General features: G+C 40.3%; 1 protein-coding gene across 2 annotated transcripts in view; it reads left to right on the forward strand.

Moving 5' to 3' along the window:
- The window catches only part of LOC306974497 (metal transporter CNNM4), a 34,095-nt gene that overhangs the window by 5,458 nt on the left and 8,538 nt on the right, over positions 1-20,099 (forward strand). For both annotated transcript variants that reach the window (XM_079571748.1, XM_079571749.1), the window contains exons 2-4: positions 10,518-10,661; positions 10,740-10,874; positions 12,888-13,057. In XM_079571748.1, the coding sequence (XP_079427874.1) occupies positions 10,518-10,661; positions 10,740-10,874; positions 12,888-13,057 (449 nt within the window). The remainder of the gene's footprint in view (positions 1-10,517; positions 10,662-10,739; positions 10,875-12,887; positions 13,058-20,099) is intronic.

Here is a 20,099-nt window from a genome sequence, read left to right on the forward strand (position 1 = left end):
TTTTTTACAGTTTAACTATTAGTTGGCACATGACTCCGACTCATTCATCTTTCATGGGTCGCATCTGTAGCACTTCCCTTTTGAGTGCATGATGGCATCAGCCGTAGTCAAGGAGAAGCAACTCAATGACCAAACCTAGATCTGTCTGTAACATTGAATTTAAGAAGTGTATGACGTATGAGAGTCAAACTAGAGCTGATTTCCATGTTACCTTGTTTATTCTGTTAAGTAGGCTATTGTTGTTCAGTGATGGGCAAGTTACTTAAAAATTGTAATACATTCCATATTAGTGATTACAGCTCTACAAATGTAATATGTTTGTATTACATATTACTGTTTCAAAGATTTAGCTGACTTACACTACTTTAAGTTTCTTTTGATAGTAGTAATAATGCCAATGGGCAAAACTGCAGTGAAAGATTTTCTTTTCCTTCTATTTCCCCATTCTCTTCTTTTGTTTTGACAACACTAGCAACACACAACTGCAGATCTTATTCAGTGTCCACCTTGATTTGTTATGCTGCATTTTATTTGGGTGGAGTTTGGCATTTTTTCGTTCATACATTTGAATGCTCTTGTAATTTGAGTTACTTGAAATGTAATGACTAATATATTCCCATATTTTGTGCATAGACCATTAAAAAGAATAGAATAGTCTCGTGCTCGCCACAACGACTGCGCTCGAGGGGGAAATCATGGCGGCTTTACAAACTCCTCCTCCCCAGCTCTGACGAAGCATGTTCCTAAAAAGGGCATAAGGGCGGGATCTTCACCGTAGATTTAAAAAAGTTTTTTTTTACGAAACCAGCCTGGTGTCCTTAATTGTAACTAACCCTGCGTTATCACAGGAGGAATATCTAGCTATAGATAGTTAAAAAAAAATTGGGACCAGGCTTTAAAGTTGTTTTTAACGTGTCTAAAGTACAATGCTTTCCAATGGGGAGCTAGAGGCTATATGGAGGCGCTACAGCAATGGCGGCCCCTTGTGTAGTTGTCAAAAAGCAAAGCAGCCAGCAGCCATTGATTTTGTGTAAATAATGTTATATTCCTTAGTAACTGCAAAAGTAATATATTTTTGTAACTCGTTGCTTTTGTAATCCGTTACCCCCAACACTGTTGATGTTTAATCATGACTCTCATTACATTTTTGTTTAGTGTCACAATTATCATCTGAACTGTTCATTACTGCATTTATTTGGTGACGCTTTCTTGTGACTCCATTTTGTTTTGTTTTGACATAAATGTAGATAGTAAGTGGTGCTGCACAGTGGCACAGTGGTTAGTGCGTTTGCCTCTCAGCAAGAAGGAAACTCCTGGGCTGTGTGGGGTTTGCATGTTCTCCCTGTGTGAGCACAGTCTTCCTCCTGGTTCTCTTGTTTCCCTTACCAGTAAAAGCATTGCAAATAGGGTGATACTTTCCTTAAAAGAGTCTAACAAGTGGGATTTTCCTGGTTGAATAAAGATTCAGATTCAGATAGAAATCCAAATAATATTCCAGTATTTGTCAGCATTATTGTACTGTATGTTAATTCATTTTTAAGAGTATTCCAGTGTCAATGCAAATGCTGTTGGTCAAGTCTAAATTGAACTTGTTGCTTCCAGGTTTGTGTATTTCGCCTGCTCCAATTTGAGATGTTTCCATTTCCAACCTGCAACAAAAACATGTCCCTGTGAAGCGTTGCGTTTACAGAGGCGGGGTGTGTGGTGGTTTGCATGCGGTCGCAGTGGACACTGTGCTGCTGGTGCGAGGCTGTGTTTGCACGTGGGAAGAATGCACTTGGAATTCCTTTCCCCATACGACCCCCCTTTGGTCTCTTTTGTCTGTGATGATGTTACATGTCAACAATCTGCCCCCGTGTCTTCGTTGGTATGATGTCACAACGCGAATACAAGCCATTACGCATATACAGTAAAACATTTACACATTTATTCATAGATAATGCATATTCATAAATGGGACACCCTTGAAGCAACATTTAGCTTATATATGGGGCCCAAGATAAGACACAATATTAAAAACACAAACATACATTAATAACCTGAGATACATATTACCTTAAATACCCATTACCTACCTAACCTAACTAACCTTACCTACTCTAATTTAAAACTACCGTACCTTACTTTTACTAGCTTAGAAATGCATCAATTTTACATGAAAAAGGGTTTTATATGCTTATACACATTAGTACATAATTACCATCAGACATAAGTTACCTAAGTCTTGTTAGAGGTCCAGCTAGGGTTCATTGTATTTTCCTAGAAGCTCGATTTTTAGTTTCTTCTTCAAAATGGCCAGAATATAAGTGTTGAATGTAAGATAACATTTCAAAGAGCGCATAGATTAGCTTTGAGGTGGAGGACTCTGAATTTTGTGGTAATATTTCTCTTTAAACTGTAGATGTTTCGACATTTGTGGACTGCCCCCTTTTTGTCAATGTTTAAGCACCTCCTGCGGAAACATGAACAGTCATTGTGGAAGCGCTAGATTTGCAAACATTTGTGACAAAGGTCCATTAGACTTTCGCTTCCTGTTCTTGTGCAACATTCTCATCTGCACAGCCGCACTACAGCTTCTCTTTATTTTGTTGTGTTGTCCTTTTTGTTGTCGTTTTTAGCCATTATATATTTTTCATGGGCGTAATCCTGACACACAAGAGTGGCCCTGACCCTGTTGATGAAGTTCTTCACTTCCACTCTGCGTGGGTTCTTATAAAGTTCTTCTAATAAAGACATCAATCGACTGAAGTGATTCTTTAGTAGCTGAAGTAATTTTGTCCCATGGGGTCTGACTTCCTGTGAAATACTGACTCAGCTCCACAGGGGACAGTGCTTTTTCCATGACTGGGTGTCTTATTATCGGTTGCTACAGTGATCTTATGTGAAATGATCAGTTAATGAAGGTACTTGGGTGGCGTATCGTACTGTGGAACCCAGCTGGCTAATATTCCCTATCCAATTAAGTCACTCTTTTATTAGCTTTCTCGTAATGAAGCCGCTTTATGATATGACATTATTACACAGGTTTCAGGCTCCTCGGTGGCAGCAGCACAATAGGGTTTCAGATTATCCCACGGAAGCCAGGCCCAATGAAGTGTTACTGCCATTTTTCTTGAGACAGGACAGGGTTGCATTTATGTGCATCCTTATTGGTTAATAAACTTAAAGGGGGGGTATTATGCAAAATCGACTTTTTCAAGCTTTACATCATGTTATTAAGTCATTCCCTCATTAAAAACATGCCTGAAGTGTTGCCTTAGCACATTCACGTATTTTCGAGTAATCTGTAAAAACTCCGATGGCAGCCATTTTAGGGATAAAACGCCTGATTCCTTCAGGAAACGCCTCCGACCTCCAGGATACGCCTCCAACCTTTCGTCACCAGCCGAGTAACCAACCACTGCTCCTCAGCAGAACCCCCTCCCCGCAGTGTCTAGCCCTAAGATGTAAACAGAGTCATCATGGAGGATTAGCTTCATGTGTTGTGAACCGGAGCCACAGCAGACTTTTACAAAGACACACATCAGTGTTTCTGTTACCGAAACACCCAGGATTAAAACCGGTGACAGGAACACTTATTTCAGTGTCTGGTTCTGCGCTGGGCCTTGATGATGCACAGAGCCTCCGGAGAAAGCTAATGCTAAGCTAAACCTCGAGTCATCACGTGAAAACGAGAAATATGCACACATAAAGTCAATAAAACCACCACACACATAAAGAACCGTTTAACAATGATCACACACGGAGCCAGGCTTGTTGATTTGGAAGTTTATTGCTCACATTTCATCTACAATGGGTCATAGCCGAGTGGTTTTCTCCCGGAGCTAACAAGCTAGCCGCGACAAGCTAACGGGAAAATTCACTGAATACAAGCAGCATATTATGCATTGAAAACGTCACTAAAACAGGCAGCTGCTTGAAGCAGCCTTTATGATGATCACACACGGAGCCTGGCTTGTTGATTTTGTAGTTTACTGCTCACATTTCATCTACAGTGAGTCGTAGCCGAGTGGTTTCTCCCGGAGCTAAGGCACTATTAGCCGCGACAAGCTAACAACCTTCACCTTCACAACATTCATTGAAAACAGGCAGCATATTATGCACAAATAACGTCAATAAAGCAGGCAACTACTCGATGCAGCCTTTACGATGGTCACACAATGAGCCTGGCTTTACACATTTGTGGTTTATTACAGACTTTTCATCAACAATGAGCTGTAGTCGATTATAACAAGCTAACGGGTAACCTCGAAAAACCATTGTCCACCTGCACAGATAATGTCCGTCTTTTGAATCGTATGGGCTCCTGCAGATCCTGGTGTCGTCCATGGGGGTATAGTTAGAGATCCATAGGGCATGGCAGATGCAAAGAGAGAGCCTCCAAACAGCAGTTATTTTTCAGGCAAGAGCCCCTTCCAAGCGTCCGGTGTGGAAGGTTTGTCTCCAAATAATATCCTGTGTGGCCATTGTTCACAAAGTGATAAACAGTAGCTCCTTTCCAACAATAAAAATTAAAATGCACCGATCGTAGTTTCAATACAGTTGAGACAACGAGCGCAGTGTTGTTGTCACAGACAGCGTGTGGAGGGGGCGTGTCTGAAAGGGTCAGAGGTTCTTAAAGAGACAGGGGCCTATTTCAAGTCATTTGCTACCGCCATCTTGAAAGAGCAATTTTATACAAGGCAGTTATTCTAATTTACTGCATTTACAGACCAACAGAAGGTTTCGTCATCATTGTAGTGTGATATAGACTGGTGCTATGTGGCTGAAAAAAGCATAATACCCCCTCTTTAACTGTACTTGGTTGATTTACATACTTGCACATGTTAGATTTTTTTATTATTATTATTATTGTCACATTAATGTCATATTTGTGTCACATTTTGTCTTTTTTTTGTCACATTATGGTCACATTTGTCACATTATAGATACAGACGGCATCTCGTCATAGAAGGGGGCGTGGCCTCGCAGAGGGGGAAAATAGAATCTTTTGGGAAACACAATTTTTCACTCTTTTTAGCCATTTTCTGGTGGAACATGAACATATTTATCACATACAAATAAAGTCCAGTGTAAATCGGGTCCATATGGATATTATCTCACAGCAGATTGTTCTGTAGAAGTGAAAAAACGGCAGTCATAGCAATTCCATTCACACTCTTTCCATATAATATACTTACACACAAACAACAGATGGTCTCTAATGCCTCCCCCCCCCCCCCCCCCATCTCTTTTCCTCACATTTACTGATGTCTAAGTAAAAAGCAAACGTTCAGACATCGCTTTCATCTCTAAATTTAAAATCATCCCTTCAGGACAATTTCCAGTATAATGACTATTACACCCATGAGTATTGCAGTCCGCTCAATCGGGCTTCTCCAGCAGACATGAAGGACACACTGACTAACACTTATAGCCTTTGGTCCTATTTTAATTGCCGGTCATATGATCTCCTCGTAAATCCCATTGATCTGTTGCTCCCCTTTCTGGAAAAACAAAGAGGCTGTCTATTAGCGGAGGGGTTTTTATCATTCAACTCCAGCATCGTCTTTCATCCCACATGCTCTCTGTCTCTGGTTGTGTGAAGGGAATGAAAGGGAAGTGCCATGGTCTAGTTTTTGAAAGTGATGGACGATAGTATTATCTGTTCAGGACCCCCTTTTAAAAAATGACAGACATTGCAGTGATCCAACTAAATTTAAGAGTTTACCTTAAAGGGATATTTCGGGATTTTTGACATAGGGCCTCATTTCCTAGTTGTCCAGAGTGTTGCTGATTTCTGGAGATATTTTTATTTTGTATTTCATGCAGTTCTTATATTTGAAGAGTTTCTTGGCGCTAGGCTAATGCAAGGCTAGCGCATTTCTACGGTATCAGCTAGCCTGCATTAAAAACAGTCTGACCCGCTCCACAGTGCACCCAAGGCAAATCACTTATAACACCAGACTAACCATATAAATGTCTGTGTCGATAGAATAATTTTTGGAATATAACTGACCTTGCATCACATGAATGATCGCATTTTGAGGGACTATTTTCTAGCAGATCACTCCACCGCTGCGTAGCTTATACAACCACGAAGCTGATGCTGCCCAAATATAAGGTCTTTTAAATGCAAAATGGTTAAAATTACTCTATCAACACAGACATTTATATGGTTAGTCTGGTGTTATAACTGATTTGCCTCAGGTGCTCTGTGGAGCGGATCAGACTGTTTTTAATGCAGGCTAGCTGATATCGTAGAAATGCGCTAGCCTTGCACTAGCCTAGCGCCATGAAACTCTTCAAATATAAGAACTGCATGAATTGCAAAAAAAAATATCTCCAGAAGTCAGCAACACTCTGGGTACCTAGGAAATGAGGCCCTATGTCAAAAATTCTGAAATATCCCTTTAAAGCAGGCGTCTCAGACATGCGGCCCGCGGGCCAAATGCGGCCCGCGAGGTAATTTTTTGCGGCCCGCGAGATAATTACTTATTTATATTATATGCGGCCCGCCGGTAAATCACATTAAACACGTTAGAACTACATTTCCCATGAGGCACCGCGCGGTAGCGCCAACGCAGCTGCGGACGCGAGAATGTAAACATCAGACAGGGAAAGGGAGATGCGCCGCTGTCCCTGAATGCATCTCCCACGCACCAAAACAACAGCGTGTGGTCCAGCAGCTACACCATGGAGAAGTTAAGGCTTATTTACAACCTTAGAGGCGTAAAACAAGCGGCGGTGGGCGCGGGGCAGGTGAAGACAGGCCTGTTTTTGTGGATTATAAAGTTTTTCCAACTGGAGCTGAGGACTGACCAGACGAGTGAGAATCATGGATAAAGAGGTTTGAGCAGCAAGTTCTACGACGGATCCTCAGAAGATCGCGTGCACAGTGAGTGTAGTGTTTTTATGCTTATTCTGTGGAGTAAAGTCAGCCCAAATTGTGTGGCTGTTGCACTGATTTATCTGACATGAAGCGCGTGCGTTTGTTGATGCGTTTGCCGGTGTTACACATTGACGGGAGTTTGGGTTGAACTGGCGTGACTGTCCCATAGACTGAAAAACTATTGCTATTCTTCAGTTTATGGACAAGCCCAACGCTGATGGTCAATTCACTTTTTGTTTATCCCGATTTGGCGAGAGCTCAACGAGTCAGGGGCGCACGGCGGAGCGAGACGTCTCTGCTCCGCCTCCACCCCGGTGTGCGCGGCAGCGATCTCGTCCACATTCGCTCAATTCTTGGCAGATTTTTTGACAGAACGTGACAATTCCCAACAGCCCGCAACAGCCCGCAGAAGCGCGCCACCGCACGAAGCAGTGCAGGAGGCATATTCGTGACTGTGCGTAATAATTCGTGCCATTAATCGTAACACGCAGCAACAGTTCGTGGCGGCGCGTGGAACCTCTACCAATTCCACTCACATTCGTGATCCTGGGCCACGAATGTGGATACGTGGCATTCGTAACGCATCGTGCCCTTGTGTAAACCCAGCTTAGGACATTGCAAAGTGAACACATTGCATTGCATAGTGTTTACAAGCGTCACAACAGTAAAGTGAGGAGCCTTTTCTCTCCATCTCTCTCTCAGAGCTACATTATCAGATCAATGAATTTAATCTTTATTACGGACACATGTGGGAACACATGATCCATAGTTACATTAAAAATAGAGAATATGGAAATGTATTAAAATACTGCAAATAATGACAGCAACATTGACAGTAAAAAATATAAGCCCTATCAGTTCTCTAACTGTGGGTCAGAAAAAGGCCTGAGGTCAGAGACTCCACATTATTTACATGAGATGAATCAGAGCTGATCTCAGACTCACCAGAGTCTGGAAAAGTGTCCAAGTCCACATGGATGTATTTATTATATGACAGGGTGAAAATTAACACAGAGCAAAACAAGTTTGAAGCTGATGCTTTTTGCTGGTGCTCATGATCAGCTCCAGTCCCTGGTTGGGCTTTTCTACATTAAATTAAAATGACATTTGTACATTTTGCATTTCTTTAATGGGCTCACAGAGAAACTGGACCTGCCTCCTGAGAGATCACTGATGCCCTGAACCAAAATGGGATTAATTACAAAAAACTAATTGTCTAAGTCTGTAATTTCACATTTAGAAGCTCAGCAAATGTTTGGCTGATTGGAAACATCTGGAAGCTTAAAAATGTGCAGATCGGTAATGTACAGTCTATTTTAAGTTATATTATAGCAAACAATAAAAAGTTGCTAAATCATAATTGACTTAATATAAAAGGCTTCGTCAGTTGCGGCCCCCGACCAACACTGGGTTCGCATTTTTGGCCCCGGGTCCAAATGAGTTTGAGACCCCTGCTTTAAAGGATAAGCCACCATTTTTCCATACTGAGATATGTTCTTACCTGAGCTTAGACGAGTTGATACGTACCTGTCTGGTTTTTGTGCCTGTGGAAGAGCTTGGTAGCTTCCAACTTCACCCCCGTTTGGAGCTATAGGAATACATTAGGAGAGGTCAAATGCTAACAACATCTTTGGTCTTTTTGCGTGACTGAGGGCACGCGTAAACACCAGACAGGTACGCATCAACTCGTCTAAGCTCAGGTAAGAACATATCTCAGTATGGAAAAATGGTGGCCTGTTCCTTTTAAAGTTTATTCTTCAACTGGACAGATGGCGTGACATTATCCATCAAACCTTAAGTGTTTTCTACCCGGTCATTAATAATAAAGAGCAACTCCAGGCCCACATTGTGTCTTGTTTGGACTTGCCTGCGCTGCTAACCAGGGTCCATCTGCTCTGTGTATAACTGCATCGCATGGGTGTGTTTTTGTCTCCTACGGTTTCAAAGTGGCCAAAGTCCAGACCCAGCCCTAACTGTAACAGGTCTGAGGTGTTCACATTACCAGGCTATTTGTAGTAGGATACCAAGGAGTGGGCACTGGGCGTGTGAATTATTATGTAGATACTTGAGCCCCTGGCAGCCAGAGAATAAACAACAACTTCATAATATTAAGGCTGTACCATTTTTTTGTACTGAAATACAATCAGTAAAAGCTTGCAACAAAATAAAAACTGCACTCATCATAATTGTTCAGTTGTAATTCCGATTCGTGTTTGTAAAGCAGTGTTAAGCTATGCAGACAACTCAAACTCTGCAGTGTGAAGTCTTGCATCTGTTTCTCCGCTCATTATAAAAATACTTTATTTGTTTATTTCCTGGAATTGTTTCAGAATGATTGATTCAACAGGGGTGGGGAGCCTTTTTCACATATGAAGTTCTCCAAGGGCCTTACGATTTAGCGACAAACATTCTAGAGTTCATGCAACACTGAAGTAGGACTGATAACATGGAGGATCATCATTTCTATGCACGTCAGACTCGACTAATGCGATGGCTGGAGTTGTTTATCTTTGTTTGATGTCAGCTGGCAGTGTTGATGATGCTACTCGAAGCTGGTTTTCCAAGTTTGGGTCTGTCTTGTGAGAGCTGCTTGCTGGGCACCCAAACTCCCACGAAGAGCATTCATTTTATAGCATTTGTGCATTTGTTGAGCATGTTTCGAGGTGTAATGGGGCTTGAGATTTGCCTTCTTCATCACTGCCAGCCCCTCACCACATACTGGGCACAGTGTTTTGCCTTTCACTTTGACAAAGAAGAAATCATTGGTCCATTTTTCCTGGAATACTCAGCATTCAAGATCTACCTTCCTTTTCTTTGCGGTCGCCATAATGCTGCACTTGTCAATAAAGTCAGTCACGATACGTCACGAGCAATCACATGAACCTGATCTATGCTGTATTAAAAGAACAGTATTTACAGTCAAGTTTGAGTGAAAAAAAATATTTTCATTGTATAATTGGATGTACAATATCCCTCTCTCCCTTCGTCTTTTCTGTCAGTGCAGTATTTACTCTGCAAGACAATTAATAAGTTAAAAAAATCCCATCTTGCTACGACACCTGCAGTTGCGCTTATGGCCTCTAGGGGCAAAAGTTAATTAGTACTGCTTTAATATGAGGGTCGTATATAGAGGCCTGAGGTTCCCCACCCCGATCTACAATATCATTGTCCAACATTGTTATTTATCCATCCATCCATCCATCCATTTTCTTCCACTTTTCCGTTTCCGGGTCGTGGGGGCAGCTGTTGGAGTTGCCCAAGTCACATTGCACCAGCCCCTTATGGCTCCTCCTGCAGGTGGTGGGTCCACAGAAGGACGGCCTCTTGATTATAACCGGGCCTGTTGGTTTCTCATAAGGGGCTTCTGAACCGCTCTTTGTCTGACCCGTCACCCAGGACCAGTTTGCCATGGAAGACCCTACCAGGGGCACAAAGCCCCTGACAACAGAGCTCCCAGGATCATTCGGGTGCTCAAACCCTGCCACCACGTTAAAGTGGCGGTTCCAGGAGGGGACATTGTTATTTAATATAGCTGAAACACATAGAGTTCATTCAAGGACATCATGAATTGGCTCTTTGTGCTCTGTTTAATGTAGCTAAAACAAACAAAAAATAAATAAAAATTATGTTTTTGTTTCCATTACAGGAAAATCCCACCTGGCCATTGTCCAGAAAGTCAACAACGAGGGAGAGGGAGACCCGTTTTATGAAGTTTTGGGATTAGTCACCCTTGAAGATGTCATAGAGGAAATCATCAAATCAGAGATCCTCGATGAATCAGATATGTACAGTAAGTAGCTCACACACTAATGCAGTTTAATTGCTAGAGTTTTTGTTTTTTATTTATAATTGCAATTTGTGCTTACAGCGGATAACCGTACCAGGAAAAAGGTGGCCCCAAATAAAACTAAGATGGACTTCTCTGCTTTTAAACATGAAAGCGAATCCAAAGTAAAGATTTCTCCTCAGCTCGTCTTAGCTGCTCATCGCTTCCTAGCAACAGGTGAAATTACACGCCACATTTATTTTAACATTGTTACATCATACAATGGGTTCAAGAAGTCTATTTGTTATAAAATATTATGCTGAATAAATTGCACTGTTTATTAAATCACCAAACTATATTTTTCAAAGAAACCTTCCCCTGAATTCTTGTACAGTAGCCACAATGCCATGTTCTTGGGTGTGATGGCTCATCTGACTCCACTCACAAGTCTGTGCACGCATGACTAGACTTGTTTATATCCACTTGTGTAACTCATTTTAGACGCTAGAAGCATATGGGATCAGTGGCTACCAACCAGGAACACTCTGGAGTCGGGCCAGGTTAGAATAAGTGCCCCTGCTGCAGCTGAGAATGTGTTGCAATCTGCCCCATTAGCACATTCACAGCGCTGCTGCTAGCTTTAGCCGCTGGTTAGCATGACGTAGCTTTTCTTACATCACGTGCTATATCGTAATTTGGCATGATTGCGTTAAACAGCTTTTTTATTATTAATTTTAGTGCAATAATATATTTTTTTACCAAACATAATTTGTCATTGAAGTTACTGTAGACTACTTTGTTTTTGTAAACAAAGTAGTCTACGGTACTCTCCCACAACCACTGTCAATAAAAGGCTTTCAGAAATTCAGTCAATAAGAGCTTAATATTATTTTCCTACCATCATGATTAGAATTGCAGAACAGTCTTTGAGAAGCTTTTAACCTCTTAACCCCCACCTGAATCGAGCACATTTTCTCCAGTTTGGCTTTACCCAAATCTAAAAACATCTTGAAAGAAAGTGTCTAAACAGCAACCAAGACACCAGGATAAAAATGTGACCAAAGAGCGACGAAATCGTGACGAAAATGTGACAAAAACGTAGCAAAAAAGTGACATATACTATAACTAAAATTCACAAAAGAGCGACCCAAACAACCCGACCCAAATCACACAACAAAAGAGTGACAAAAGAGTGACAAAAGAGTGACATAAAAAGAGAAGAAAATACATCAAAAATGTGACTGTTTGACAAAAAAGTTACAAACAGCTAGAGCTGGGAGATTTTTCTCCCCCCAAAAAATCTGCCATTTAAAAAAAATTAATTGATTTACGGTTCGATTCAATTATTTTCCCCCATTTAAAACAAAATAATTGCGAAATGTAAATATATTTTTTTTAAATATTTATTTTTTGCATTTAATTGAAGTGCATCAACATAAACAAAATTGCAAAGGCAAACCCTTTCTCTAAGTGAAAAGTCACTGTGCAACAAAGATTGTTACAGGGACTAAAAAATGTTAAACTTATGTATTTTCCTCCCCCTACATGTTCCAGCCATGACCTAATGTGTAGCTACGTCAATTGCCTCTAAAATCCTGCACTGTCACTCAAAAAGTTGTTTAATTCGGGTCTAAATTGCCGTCATGCACGAGCTTAATATAGAAAGTGCAGTTACATGTATGACCTGAGGTGGCAGTAGTGAGTATAAAATGATCAACTTGCATCTTGCCCCTTTAAACATCCAAATTATTTATACTGTATTTGGATTGAGCTAATAAAACAACAAAAAAACATGGGTTACTTTTGTACTGCAGGACCTTTTTCCTCTAAGCAGAGGGCAGAGAGCTAAAAAAAAATAAAAATCTGAATTTGACCTACCAACTCGATTTTTAAATCAAATCGATTTTTCTCCCAGCCCTTCAATCAGCTTTGTAGACCTTACCTTTCAAAAGAGGTGTTACATTGTTATTGCACTTGGTTAAGGCTCAGGTTAAGAGGTTAAATTCCTGTCCAGATGTAACGTGATTTATAATGTTTAAACTTTTCTACCCAACTTCTGATTGTTGCATTTTTACTGCATTGAAAGATGACAAAATATATAAGTATATATATATAAGTTTTTGGAACATCTTGTTCCATTTGCTCTTCCCATGCCAAGTGTTGAATGAATCCACAAAATAATACGTAAAATGCTTATTATAATTATTTGAACCAAACATAATGTAAAGGTCCATTTCCCTGTCCCTGCAGAGGTTTGCTTGTTCAGCCCGTCTCAGATCTCCGACAAGGTGTTGCTGAGGATTCTGCGCCATCCCGACGTCATCCACGAGATCAAGTTCAATGAGAACGACAAACGCTCACTTCATCACTACATCTACCAGAGAGGAAAACCAGTCGACTACTTTGTTCTCATTCTGCAGGTACGCACTTATTTGTAGCAGCTCGGTCATGGTCTATTTTAACATATATTTATTTCGGTCGTTAAAATTCTTCTCTCAGGCTTTTATAGAAAGAAGCGTACCTTTTCTAAATGCATGAATAGAGTGGACCCCCTACTTGACTTTAATGAACCCCCCAGAGCTCTTCAAAATGTCAGTCTCATGCTGTTTGGGCCCGGAGAAAAGCTGTGCCTCTGGAATTAGAATCCTGACCTTCCGCACACACTTCCTCTCTGCCTTTTTCCCCTGAGTCAGTCCACCTGGTCTGCTGTGGCCCATGGGAGACTCCTTTTGTATAACATTGTTTACTGTAACCAGGTTTGTGTTGTGAACTTGTGATTGTGAAGTAAAATTAGGGAAGTCACTACTACTACTACTACTAAAAAGGTTGCGCGTACTTCCATGTTTCATATTGATTTTTAGTTAGGTCTTTTGATAAATTAATAATGACAGTCTATTGGTTAGTGAATATAATGTCCTCTCCAAAGTACAAAATATCCTCCTTCTGTCGTTTGTCTCACTATTAAAGTTTAAAATGTTAAAACTAAGTATTTTCCTCCCCCTCCCTTCCAGCCAGGTCCTAATGTGTAAAATGAGCCCAGACCTGTTCATCACAACTGCCTCTAAAATCCTGCACTGTCACTCAAAACGTTGTTGCTTCGGGTCCGAAGTCATGCGTGAGCTTAATATAGAACCTGCAGTTACACGTATGACCTGAGGTGGCAGTAGTGAGTATAAAATGACCAACTTGCATCTAGTCTAGTTTGATATAACTTAGACTTCGTGTTTGCATTTCAAGGAAAACGACCAACTAATGCTCATGTAGACCGGCTGGCAGAACATTGATTAAATGTTTTAAAAGTTCTGCACAACACTCGTGACCCCATATAGGGCGCCGTGCTAAAACATCGATCCGCATTATGTAATACTGCAAACACGCATTTAAAAGTCAATAAGTTGGTGCAAACCACTCCTGCAATATACAATCGGCCTATGTTTTCCCTCATCTGAAGTCTCTGGGCTTTTGTGTTTATTTGATAATGCATTCCAATAAGAACATACCACGTTAGGCCTTTTCTCACTAATGTCTAACTGTGCTGCTTTCCCACAGTTGTGCCTCTGTCTGCCTCAAACAGTGATTATGCCGCTCAAGTAATCCAGGGATGACTTTGACTTCTCTGTGAGCTCTTCCCCATGAGAGGGCTGATATCAAGGGTGATTTCGAGACCCCACACTCGCAGAGAAATCCATAGGGACCTTTCAGTAGAGTGGATGGAGTGGGTGGCATTTGGCGTCAGCGTGTCAGAGTGGAAAATTGACTTTATGCAAAAGGCTCTTAGCGTGGCTGGTTTTAGCTGTTGTTAATATTTGTGAGTAATAAATCTGACTCAGTGGGAAGTCGTCTAGGAAGTAAAAATAGCGGATGTGGTCATATACAATGCATGAGAATGGCATATTGATGATGTTTGTCTAAATAATTTTGGGATATTTTCCACAGAAGCTCATCCATTCCATGTTAAAGTTACTCCGTGGTGCCTGGGAAAGTCATTAGACATAAATAGTGCTGGTGATGAATAGTTTGTAATGATCAGATGTAAGCTGTAGTGTAAACACAATAATGTTGTTGCATTCCAGAGGAATGACATCAGGACGTTAGTGAGTAACTCTTCCTCTGTTGAGCTGGAAACAGTCCTGAGAATGACATGGTTTTCTCATAGTAGGGCCGTTGGAATCATGATTAAAGCAGAACTTGCATGTTCACAAATTAACAGCAATACTAATTACTGAAATAGGTCATTTTGATTCACTCGCCTGTAAAATGACGTCTCCAAATTAAAACCATTGCTGTTAATGTCCCTTATGGAATTTACATAATTATTTTGCATGTGAGTCTCTAGTTGTAGCCACAACAATCAGTATGACTATACATGCTTTTCAGTTATGTGACCTTGGTTGTTATGGTGGCCATTTTGAATACCGAAGTAGCATTATGTAGTACTACCACATGTAACAATATCTCTATTCAGGATGAAAATGAAAGACAACTGCTTTTCAGTGGCATTTTTATTTACTTGTAATCACTGCTCAAGAAGATAACTGTAAAAACACGGCCCGGAGACACACATTTATGTGAAGAAACCAGTGAGTCAGTGCTTCAACAGCTCAGCTCCGACCTCTCCAAGAGACAGTCCTGAACCACAAACATCTTGCCTTGGATACAACATATGACAGAGGTCAGAGCTGAGCTGTTACTGTAGTATTTCCTCAGTGTTCATAGATGTGAGCCACACATGTGTTTATCGTGTTGAAGCCATTGGCACTTGATTGAATCAACTGTCAGTGGTTGACAGTTGATAACCGGTAGCATGCTAACGTCTTGAACAGCTTAAACACTGACTCAGACTGAGACTCTATTGACGTTTGCTTAGTCTGCAAAATGCTACTTTGGTATTGAAAATGGCTGCCGGAACTCTGCGTGATGTCATTGGAAGCGCATGTATAAGTGCCACTATTGGCAAGTTATCAACTACAGAACTGAATAAAATAATAATAATCATTTTCTTTATCCTCGCCTAAATTTTTTGACGAAAATAAAGGTCCACAGCGGTAATAGATAGGTGGGAACCAAAACACACTCTGAGCCTATAAAAATACTACCACTTGAACACATCTGTAAAAATGAATTGTACATCATTTTTTACATGGATTTGTCAATGCGTTTTATAGGGGGACCGTTGTCTTACCCAAATCTATCTTTTTTGACTAGTAACATGTCGGGAAACGTGACTGTGGTGAGTATAGGTATGCACGTGATGTTTTGCGGGGTGGGCATGTACCGTGGGTGGTGCGTAGCTTCTTTGAAGGGCTAATATCATGCTTTTTAATCCTCGTGGACGTGTTGATGATGTCCACTCTAAACTGTTTAAAAACATATATCTGCAAACCTAACCTTCTCCAACCAAAATCTAAATGAAAAATAAATAAATATATAAAAAAATATCTTTAACAGATTTGTAAAGTCTTATTTTTGCATTTTGCTTTTAGTGTTATGCTGTGTAATGTGACTAAGGACTTTGCAACTATTCAGCAATAGGAAATAACGTTGTATGAAAGGTCACAGAGCTAAAGGAAGTACGCTATTTCTCGATGCGCTCAGCGTAAGTCACCACAAAGATATAGCTCAGCACGTGTTCATAGTGACTTGAGCTCTTATTCAACTGAAGCCTATTGTGTGTGTGGGTCTGACTCGGTGACTCTGCACATTCTTATAGAGCAGAAAGGGCTCTTTGACGTCAGCCATTAACTGAAGTCAGTTACTCATTTTACAACAAACATGTGGTCACAAACCACTAGACACGTGTGGTATTAAACCTATTTCTATATTAACAGAGCCCACGCCACAGCAGCTCATTACAGCTGAATTACAGTTACTGGGAGGATGTTATGTTATGGTTTTGTATCCGTCTACATGCATTATATATTTTGAATATGACGTCAAACTCACAGATGAAGGACGTAATGGGAGTAAAGGCCTCTTCATACTCCACAAGACTTGTTCTCGCGTCTTGTGGAGTATGAATAGGCCTTTAGAAGTCCAGACACAGACAATTTTCAAGTATAGCATGAAGTCTGAAGTCATGAAGAACTAACAACAACCATATCTGTGTGATTGAATAATAGCATTTTTTTCCCCACGTGGAGAGGCCTTGGAGAAATGACACGTTTTTGGGAGTTATACATTTGATTGCCTGGATTTTTGGCATCGTCACATGAAAACCAAATAGGATGAACGTCCATCACTTTGAGTACATTATTCTCACAGATGACAGCGAGGACACAGAGTTCACATTCACAGTTACTTTTAATGAGTCACAGAACCACTTGAACTTTGCCCCGGTCACACCTATAAGCACAGGTTCAGCGTATGCCTTAACAAAACGACAAAGTGGATTATTCATTATGTAACCGATAATAAATACTGTATATCAACATTTCAGTAAGGGATTTATGACTTTAGCATTGACTTTGGTGGGGTCTGTGAGAAGATGCAGAGGAGTGATTTCCATAATGTTTTTCAGGCATAATTTGAACTAACAATCAATTCATCGACTGTGCTTGGAGAGCAAACAGTTTGAAAAACAGGTTAGACCAGAGCGCCAGTCTCGCTTTCCACCTCTCACCGTGCCCTCTGCCTGCCTCGTTTTGGTTCTGTATTTTCACTCCTCCTACATTCTGCTCCATGTGTTCAGAGAGCAGTGAATAATGTTTTTTGTTAACTTTCTGAAAGATTAATTTCTTTATTATAAGAATACATTTTCCAGACTTTTAAATGAACCATAGATACAGATCAGCCATATATGGTCATGTTTGAAAACACTTAAGGGGGAAAACAATTTGGAGAAAAATTGAAACTTTCTCTAATTATTCAAAAACTACTTTTACAAATGCTGAATTATGAATATAGTAACTAAATAAAGATACAAAGACATGGAGAGGAGTAAAGTGGTTCAACAGCCCATAAATACATAAATAACAGAGGCTAATATCAGGCTAATGCTAACGGTTAGCTAGCACTAGCTACAACTGTTGTTTTTTTTCACTTCTACTGAACAATCTGCTGTGAGAAAATATCCCTATGGACCTGATTTGGACATGACTTTATGTATGTGATAAATAAGTTCATATTCCAAAAGAAAATGACTAAAAAGAGTGAAAAATTGTGTTTCTCTAAAGATTCTATTTTCCCCCTCGGCGAAGCCACGACCCCTTCTATGACAAGATGTCTGTATCTATACTCCAGAATGAGCAAGGTTATGACTGCAGTACACATGGCTGAAAGGTGGTTTTAACCTTTTGGGATGACGAGTCACCACAACACAGTAGTAAAACATCTTCGGGCTGAATTTGAGTCAAAGCTCAGGATTTAGAAACACTGGTTTGGCAAGTGGCTGTGTCTCTTGATAGAGGTTGACAGGAATAACACTACGGGCTATACGTGAGCCTCTTTTAGCTGCGTCCTTGAGCTAAGCATGCTACCTCTGAGAATCCGTGCAGCCGTAGGTACGAGCTCAGAGCTGGACTCAGCAGGTGTGAATGTGTGGAGTGCACTGATGTTTGGCCAAGGCTGAGGCCAAGTCATGCACACCCAGTGATTTCAACCTTTAGACTGACACGGAAGGCAATGGATGGGTTTCTGTTTTGACGCAAAGATGGAAGTTGTGTGGTTATTTCATATAGGCATAGATCAACTAAAGTCCTGAGAATGCATCCACAGTTTGTTTTTAGGTCACAGGAACTTCTGATGCAAAATCCACCTTAAAAATATATATTGAAAAAGACACGGATTACACAATATGCTTGCAATGTAATTTCTTGCATGTGTTATTAACCCCTGCCTTAACCGAGCAAATTTTCCCTAGTTTGGCTTTACCCAAATCTCAAAGCTTCTTGAAAAAAAGCGTCCAAATAGTTCTCAAAATTAATTTTGTTGTGATTAATTTTGCAATGACAATAAAGACCTATCCTAAAAACACGACCTAAATGAGGAGGAAAACGCAGCAAAAAAGTGACAAAAACACAACAAAACGGTTACAAAAAAGCAAAGAAAAAGCAAAAAAAAACAAAGTAAAAGTAACAAAACAATTTAAAAAATGCGATGTAAAAGCAACTAAACTGGAAAAAAAAAAAGCAAAGAAAAAGCCCCAAAAAACCGGTGATAAAAAAGTGATCAATTTTTTTTTAGATGAAGTAAAAGCAACAAAACTGTTTCAAAAAAGTGATGTAAAAGCAACAACACAGATGACAAAAAAGTGATGAATAATCCCCCAATAAGGCAACACTAACTCGACAAAAAATCTTTTAAAAACATGCCAAAAAAAACACCAAAAGTTAGACAAAAAAGTGATGACGAGGAAAAATCTTGGATCCGTTTTTGTGACCTTAGCTTTCAAATGAGGCGTGACACTGGCATATAGGCTGCAAACTCCAGGGTAAAACTGAACATGAGGAAATGTATTGGGTTAAGGCGGTGGTTAAGGGGTTACCGTAAATGCTTAGTGGCCGTTTATCCCACGTTACCATTGTCTCCCATTGTTTTCCTGAGTTCTGGGTTATTATGAGTGAGCTCGCATGGTCAGGAATACCCAGCTGGAGTATTGGCCTATTGTATGTGTGTTTGTGCTTTTCTATGGCAGCGCTAAACAATTTCACCGGCTGACATCTTGTTTACACTGATGCTTACTGTGTCTTTGAAGCACCTGTTGTGTTGAGATGAGGCGGCTCTTTCAGGGGAGGCCAGATCGCGGATGACACTGTGGATTAACTGTGCCGTGTTGTTGCCGCGGTTCACACATTCCTGCATGCCGATCCAGGACAGGCATCTGAACAGGCACGGAGGAATCCCCAACCCTCCCGTGTCTGCGGTATCTCCATCCTAGAAGAGCCATTTGTGCACTTGTAGCCATCTTCACACATACAGTTACAGTAACAGGACATTACAGCAGCCCATAGTGTGATATTAGGCGGAGAGAAGGTCAGAATTATATCAGTGAGTTCGCCTTTTAGCTCAGAATCATTGTGTATTTACTGGGCCAATCCATAAAACAAGCCAGAAATAAATTAATGAAGTGGTGACATTTAAAAAAAAAAAAAACAACATGGGCCACAACCACAAGACTATACTATATATTTATACTAAAGAAAAAATCTCTTCATTGTTTTTATTTTCATTTTAATCTCTTCTAGCTTGAACCGAGCACATTTTCTCCAGTTTGGCTTTATCGAAATCTAAAAGCTTGACAAAAATAAAATAAATTATAATAGTAAAGGCATCAAAATAGCAACGAAAACATAGATGAAAGCACAACAAAAAAGCAACAATAAAGTGACATCAAAACGTGACGAAAAAGGGGAAAAAAACAACAATAAAGTGACGAAAAAATTGCTGGAAAAGGAACAAAAAAGTGACCAAAAAAAGCAATGAAAAAGCAACAAAAATCGACAAAAACATGACAAATAAGAGACA

Source organism: Gobius niger (genome assembly GCF_951799975.1).
Source record: "Gobius niger genome assembly, chromosome: 1".
Lineage (NCBI taxonomy): Eukaryota > Metazoa > Chordata > Actinopteri > Gobiiformes > Gobiidae > Gobius > Gobius niger.